The sequence below is a fragment of the Solanum tuberosum genome, unplaced genomic scaffold (genome assembly GCF_000226075.1).
Source record: "Solanum tuberosum cultivar DM 1-3 516 R44 unplaced genomic scaffold, SolTub_3.0 scf00413, whole genome shotgun sequence".
NCBI lineage: Eukaryota > Viridiplantae > Streptophyta > Magnoliopsida > Solanales > Solanaceae > Solanum > Solanum tuberosum.
Window position 1 is genome coordinate 402375 of NW_006239345.1, and position 8158 is coordinate 410532.

The 8158-nt window shown below is 30.7% G+C and overlaps 2 protein-coding genes across 2 annotated transcripts; one reads left to right on the forward strand and one right to left on the reverse strand.

The window, feature by feature from the left end:
- Positions 1-395: 395 nt before the first annotated feature.
- Positions 396-1764, reverse strand: LOC102599340 (cytochrome b561 and DOMON domain-containing protein At2g04850). Its single transcript, XM_006362970.2, has one exon. It carries the CDS (start codon positions 1707-1709, stop codon positions 504-506), a length of 1206 nt encoding a protein of 401 aa, XP_006363032.1. The 5' UTR covers positions 1710-1764; the 3' UTR covers positions 396-503.
- Positions 1765-6534: 4770 nt separating this feature from the next.
- LOC107058016 (cytochrome b561 and DOMON domain-containing protein At5g35735-like) lies at positions 6535-7101 on the forward strand. Its single transcript, XM_015303259.1, has one exon. It carries the CDS (start codon positions 6535-6537, stop codon positions 7099-7101), a length of 567 nt encoding a protein of 188 aa, XP_015158745.1.
- Positions 7102-8158: the final 1057 nt, after the last annotated feature.

The window sequence follows — 8158 nt, forward strand, 5'->3', positions numbered from 1 at the left end:
CAAAAGACAACACGAAATCACACAGACTCTACTTTATTTGTAAGAAATTTACGGAAAAGAATGAGGAAATTTGATTTAGAAAAATAAGAGAAAACCCTCTATTTACAACTAACTAATGGTAGTATGAAAATGTGCTAATTGTGCCTTATTAGAGAGGTCACAACCTCTGAAAAAGACTCAACTTTTTAGAAAGGTCACAACCATTCAGAAAAGACAAAATCTTTCGAAAAGGTCACGATCCTTCGAAAATATCATAACACCCTTCATTTTCTATTCATACCTTTAAAACCCCAACAATGTTAAATCACAAAAAAGATTCATAAATACATAGATTTAGTTGAGTTTCAATATCAATTTATAGTATGCAATAAAACTCTTGTTTAGGGGACACGCAATGAAAAAAATTACACTATGAACTTGCAAAATTTTAGTTCAAATTATATTTTGAACTATCAAATTACAAATAATGACATACATGATGATACATGTGATACAATAATTAATCAACCATGGCTTGATCCACTAAATTTCCCACTCCCAATTAGTCCCTCTCTTCTCATCTTATCTTCCTTTGCTTTTCTACAAAACACAACCCAAGAATTCACTTCTAATGCCACAGAAACACCAATCAATGTAGACAAACACAAACAATATGCCAATTTAACATAAGACCTTCCTTCTCCCATCACTTCAAATCCTTGAAAAACATTCACAACTCCTAATATCACACAACCATAACCAACAAGATGATGATATGATTTCCAGTACTTCCTAAACTTATTTGTTGTCTTAGGCCTAAAAAGCAAGGCCAATGTTTGTACCATGCCCAAAACAAACGTTGCGATACCTAAGTTTCGATGTAATCCATACACTCTCCCTGGTGAAAGTTGTCCTAATCGAATCCCTATCGCGAATCCAATAGTACCTAATAAAATTCCTGATAATTGTACCCCTGCATGTACATAAAACCATGTTGGCCCTAGTGACTCAACATGCCTTAAGTAACGAGCCGTGACCGCGCCTAGAGGTAGAATAACACCCCATGAAATTGAATTTATAACACCATGTACATTTTTTAGTGTTAAGAAATTGTTGTGACATATTGCTTGTGAACCTGAAAGGACATCAATTGTGGCTATTGAAGAAAGATCATTTATGTTAGTTGGATGAATTGTTGGTGAATAACCTTGTACATAAATGCCACGGTTCCAAACAAAATGTACATTTTTGGTCTTGTTTGATACAAGTTTTAATGTGGCATATATTTGAATTGTAGCACCATTGTGTATAGTAGCCATTTTGCCACCATATAAAGTTGATGAAGAGGCTAGTAAATGAATGTCTAAAGGTTTTGATAAAAGTGGACTTTTTTGGAGTTTGACTGATGGATCAATTATGTAAGGTAGAAGAACAAGTTGGCCTGAATTTGGATCAGGAAAGGCGATTAACGCGCGAGTTCCTGTCATTTCAGGGGAGTTTGGGTTAATACCAAAGCCAACCCAACCAGAAGGAGATATAAATGAACCAAAAAAGACTATATCAAGTGTGGCATTATGTGGATGGAATGTCCAAGAAATTGAGGCATCTTGTGAAGGGAGTGGCATACATTTTTCAAATGTTTTAGTAGATGTTGAGGTTGTGCATGAATGGGAGGAAAATACTATTGTGAAGGGAAAAAAAGAGAGGAAAATGAGAAAGAAGGGAAACATGATGGTGAAGAATTTTGGGAGTGTGTGATGAAAAATTATGATGGATAAAAGGAATTAAAGGAGGGGTTTTTTTTTTATGAAAAGGTATAGAAATGGAGTTTGTTTATCATGCTTGTTGTACACTAGTCTTGAATGAATCATTGAGGGAATTAGCTTTTACTAATTTGAGCTTAGCTTTGAAGCAATGCAACTTGAATATAGGTTTAGTTAATTATTATAGCTAAGGGCACTATATATGTATAACCTTTCATTTTCTGTTAATGATAGAGTTAGAATTTTTATCGAGGAAAATCAAAATATAAAGTAGTGAACACACGAAGTAGCTAGGAAATTCAATATATAATACTATATAAACATACTTTTTTACTGAATTCAACAAAAGGTTGTCAATTGACACTTTTTGAACAAGGGTAACTCTGCCACTAGTTTTACGTACTGAATACAAAGAAAAGAGATATTTTTGATACATACAAATAATTCTTTAGAATATATGGTTTTATACATGTGATGACATTATTATGATTATAAGCCATGCTATTAAGGATAAAAATAAGAAGGTTTAAGTTTAAAATTACCATGACTCCTTTTTTTTTGGATAGAATAGTGACAAATTACACATAGGAAATAACTTAGCTTTAAAGTGAAGGGACAACTGACCCACACACTCTATGATATGTTATGATGATAATGCTAAGGACTAAGGTAGCTACTATTATTATAGTATGTCTTTTATTTGAATCAAGAAAGAAATAGTACTCATATTGGTGCGTTTGGTACCAACCAACCATAATGTAAGTATGTAAACTAAAAATTGGACGAAAATTAAGCCAACAAAATAAAGTTACATTTTACGATTTACCAAAATGATGAGGTAAATAAAATCAAGTATATAATCTTGAAGAGATCGATGATTCGCAAACTTACAATTTTAAAGGATGAATTTGAACATTTTCTTAGAATAAAAAGCGAAAAAATGTTGTTGTTGGTTTTTCACAAATGAACATAAGTTATTCCAGAAGTGAGTAAACTTACAAAAATTTAAGGAAATTTTCCATAAATAACGAGATTAGGGCATTCCTTTTTTGCAAAAAAATAGCGATATTTTTCTTTCTTTCAAAACGAAGCATATAAACTATATGTGCGCTCTTTCAAAATGTAGCATATACACTGTATGAGTATAGATAGAGTATCAATGTATACACATGTTTATACATTGATACATGTATAGAATTGATAGCATATACACCATATGATACAAAAATTGTGCCAACAATTTTGAGATATATGTATTCTGCTAGAAAATATAAAAATAACTATATTTTATAATTATTTAAAATATCACTATCAAATATAATTATGGAGTATAATAAGTTACATTAGATAATTTTTTCTAAATTTAAACTCGGACTACAACTTAAACATGGGGAGTAAATGACATATATATACAACTGTTATGGAAAATTAGCAACAAATAGCCCATAATTAAATAGCATTTATTCCATGGAGAGGGTGATTATTACAACAGACATTGATTTCAACAGATTCACTCGCTTGATTTCAAGTCATTTAAATGTCGATACCTCCTTGAATTCATTTGATTTTCATTATAAAATTGACGACAATTCTATGCCGATGTTGATACAAAACACTATGGGATTACGAGTATACATCGAATTGAAGAAAGGTTCAGGAAACTTCAAAGACTATCCATTGTGCATAACTTGAAAAACTATAGATATTCATCATACACTTTCAATTAATGGAGAAGAATATGGGGAGGTCAATACCCAAATAATAGCTCATGGTAACACCAACACATACAATTTAAATGTAATTGAATATAACGACATGGTTGCTCGGGAGATTGCATATTTTATCTATTATCAAATGATCTAGTTTTTATTACGTGAATGAACAGTCATGTATACAATGCGTTAATATATACATATTCGTGTATTCATTCACTAAAAAATTAAACACTGAATCGAATAATCTTTTATCACATGAATGAGTTTTTAACACGTGAATGAACAATCATGTATACAATGCATTCATGTATACATATCCGTGTATTCATTCACTAAAACATTGTATGCATTCCAGATTCTTCCTTCCGTGTGTAAATGAGGATTGCACTTGAAAATTAAAATGCTCAGCATTACACCAGTCAAAAATATTCAAAGTTAGACGATTAATTGTTGAACACACTTATCCTGCAAAGAATAGACTAATGTCGCAACGAGTTGCTACCTCAACTATACTTGGAAGAGAATTACAGTACAAATATCATGATCCAAAAGTTGTATACAATGTGAGAGACAAAATTATTGATATGCATAAACAATTTGGACTTGATTTGACATACTGGAAAGCACATAGAGCAAAGTTAAAAGCATTGAAAATGGTTAGAGGTGATCACAAAGAGGAGAAAAAAAAGGAACAAAGACCCACTTCCCAATAAAACTGCCACATGCTGCCACCAAACTTAAAAATAATTAATTTAAATATAAATAACTTTCCATGGAATAACGTGGGCTAAATTATGCCAATTTTAATTTTAAAAAACCTTCTTTTTGTTATAAAAATAAAAAGGAGCTAAATGTTGCCAATTAATAAAAAGAGATTACATGTTGTGCCATTTTTTCCAAATTTTTCCGGCAATTGGTGATGAAGTGATCATTTGATAACTAATCGGCCACATAGAAGTCCTTATTACTTTGGGCCACATAGAAGTCCATATCACTTTCCGCTATGCTGGCCCATAGTTTAATTTTGAATTATTCAGTTATAAGAAATTTCACTAGTTTAGGAGCTAATTATATTGATACATTCTAGTTTGCAATATTATGAATCTTACTAGAATTTGGTGCATCCATATACGTCCAGATACATGTATCTCGGGATACATGAGATCAAAATTAGGTGTAGTTTTTTCTAGATACATTGTATCAAACTGGATTCACATGTATTTGGATATATTAAAAATTTCCCTCGCCTCCCTCCCATATCGCTCACCACTCTCCTATGTATCTGGTATCTCATATACATGTGAATCACACTAGATATATACAGATACATGTATCTAGTGTGATTTGCATGTATCCGGAATACATGACTATCTCGCTCGCCTCCCTCCCCATCTTGCTTGCCTCTCTTCCTATTTTAGTGTATTAGTTGGAAGCAAAAATACATGTATCTAAATGTATCTTCCTCAATATATATGGTAGAAAACTCTTAATTAGTGATAGTATACGTAATTATTTAAAAGCATAGATAGAGTTAGTATATATGTCATGTATGTCTAGTAAGGTAGTTTCCCCATAAACTTGAAGGGGATGGAGCTTGGTGGGAGAAATCACGAGAATTATAAATTGATTTTAAGAATTAATTAGCTAATTACTACCACTAAGACGTATGAAATTGTAGTTTCGCTCAAACACGTAATTGTTTATTTATGAAATTATCTCAAGCACTTTGTATAAATTGTTTATTTAGATTAACATTATTGATTTGGTCGTTACAAATATACATCATTACCTAATAAATTCATTGACCACATTGTATGGATCTTTAAAAGATATATAGTGGAGTAGCTATTTGGGCCTCTTCAATTAGCTAATAATTCTCATGTTTTGATATGGGAAATGTTCAACTTAGACATGCCTTTTTGATACTATCATTCCAATGAGGTGAAAATTGCATGCTTTACCATATTTATTATAAAGCAATTTTTATTTTTTTTTGGAATCTCAGGATAACCCGCCGCCGCTGCAAACCACAGGGGATGTAAACCGCACAGTCATCCCGAAGGACATTATAAAGCAATGTTACTTCAGGAGAGAATCATTGATTTGACGGATAAACTATGTGAGAAAATAGATCTTTTTTTTTAATAATTTACCATAGATTTGAAAGTAACAATTTCATTCAAATTTTTTTTAACTTTAAAAATATTTATATTATTAAGCATAGAATACACGTGCAACACACGCGTTGGAGAATTAGTTTATGACCAAAGTTTCCAAATAACATCCATTAATAACAATATTTTAAATTAGTAAATTCAAGAGTACTTTTCCAAGTTTGAAAGCAAAGGTTTTTTTAAACACCCAAGTCTAGGCATTTTGTAGAAAAGTATTCAATCTCTAAATTTAATACAAAACAAAAAAAATAGTATTTAAAAAATAAAAATCAAACACCTTCCTAGTTACTTCCATTAGAACTCTTCTTTGTGTTTCTAATAAACTTGGTTTCCACATAGTATATGACCAAGATTATTTTTTAATTCTATCCGATTTTCGATACTTTCATGTCGATTAAATTTTAATTCGTGTCAGTAAATTTAATATTGGTGATAGAATCCTTCTTAAGCAACACAATTTCCTTCAAAAAGATTCAAATTCGAACCATTTAATTAAGAATAAAGCAACATTTATCATTTTATCACAAAATTAGTGATAAAATATTTCTTTTAAGTAAGACGATTTCATTCTCAAAATTTAAAGTCTAACTCCTACTAAGAACGAAGAAGTTAGACTCAAAGTTTAAACTCTTTCAAAGCTGTTGCTTGTTATATACCTAGAATTCCACGTAAAGGAAGCGGTCAATTAACTCCATCGAATTTGTCATCAACTTCATTCCCCCTTTCTCTTTCAAAAATCTATATAATCTAATCCATTTCACCCCAAATTTTCAACAAACACTTCAATTTTCTTGATTCAATCATCCCAAATCCCAAGAAAACCAATTCTTACAACATTTTGGTACATACCCAAGTTCTTGAATTTGAGTTTTTTCTGAACAATAAAAAAACAGAGCACAAAAAATGGATAAACTTTTAACAACTTTGTTATTCACATCAATCTTGTTTTCTACTACTTATGCTCAGAATCACAACTGCTCATCTTTTGCATTCAGAAATAACCAGATTTTTGCAACTTGCATTCCTCTACCTGTACTAAACTCTGTTCTTCACTGGACTTACTATCCAAATAACCACACAGTTGATCTTGCTTACAGACATGGAGGTGTACCAAATACAGATTGGGTAGCTTGGGGTTTAAATATTGATGGAACAATGATGATTGGTTCACAATGTTTAGTTGCATTTAGAAATTCTAGTGGAGAAATCCATGCGTATACTTCCCCTGTTTCTAGTTATGGTACTCAGTTAGCAGAGGGGGCTTTGAGTTTCAATGTTCCGAGAATTGGAGCTGAGTATTCGAATAATGAGTTTATTATTTTTGCAACTTTGGAACTTCCTGCTGGAAGGACTAGTTTTAGTCAAGCTTGGCAAAATGGTGGAGTTTCTGGTCAGGTTTTAACCGCTCATGCTCAGTCTGGTGATAATCTGAGGTCTTTTGGAAGTGTTGATTTTGCAAATGGTTTATAATTTTTCGAATAAATGCATAACATATGTTTGCTTTATCAAATAATTTTCTATTTATGTTCACCCACAATAAGGGCCTAGGGACTATAAGGCTATTAAAGTAATAACTTGGGATTCCAATTCTTTATTTAAAAATGTATTTCTTCTATTTCAAAATAATTGAATTGTTGGAGTGTTCAACACCCTCTTAAAAAGAAAAAATTGTATGGAATAACAAACATTTAAATCAAATTAAATGTTATGGCTATTGTTTAAGATTATTTCTATTTCATAGCTATTGTTTCGCCGAACTTGCCATCTGGCTGGGAGCCACGGAGAACACAGAGAACATATATATGTACAAATTCATGTAAATATATAAACATAATTTTCAGAGACACAAACGAATTTGTAATGTATATGTATACAATCTAGAAAAAACTAGAATGTTTCATTCACGAATCATCCAATTGTTCATAATAAAAATGACAAAGTATAAAACAGAGATCATATACATATACAAATTCACGTAAATATACAAATCATTTTTCAAAGATACAAATGAACCTGTAATGTATACGTATACAAAGCTAGAAAAAAACTAAAACTTTCCATATATGAATCATCCAATTATTTATAATAAAAATGAATCTATACAGAACTGATAAATTCATATCATTACACCTGAACGTATAAATGATTTAACAAACATAATACAATTTTGTTGTTTGATCTGCCAACAAATTGAATTATATAAACTTGTTTGTTCATATATACAGATTGATACGAAAAACTATACAATTTAATTCGTTAATTATACAAATAAGATCCTCCATAGCAAACCAAATTATAGCCATGAAACGCAATTATCAAAACTATAACTATAAAGCATTAATATGTTTATTTTGTTTGCTATTCCTAAAATTTACTCTTTAAAAAAGAAGATTAGGACATAAAGTAGACAACACTTTTCATTTTTACCCTTCTTAATTATTGTCAAATTAATTTTTAGAATAATTAAACATTAATCATAATAATTAATTCCAATATTAAATAATTCAAAATGTCTTGAACTCATCAC

Excerpts from the sequence above, each read along its gene's own strand:
- LOC102599340 (XM_006362970.2), bottom strand. The coding sequence starts at position 1,709 with ATGTTTCCCTTCTTTCTCATTTTCCTCTCTTTTTTTCCCTTCACAATA.
- LOC107058016 (XM_015303259.1), top strand. The coding sequence starts at position 6,535 with ATGGATAAACTTTTAACAACTTTGTTATTCACATCAATCTTGTTTTCT.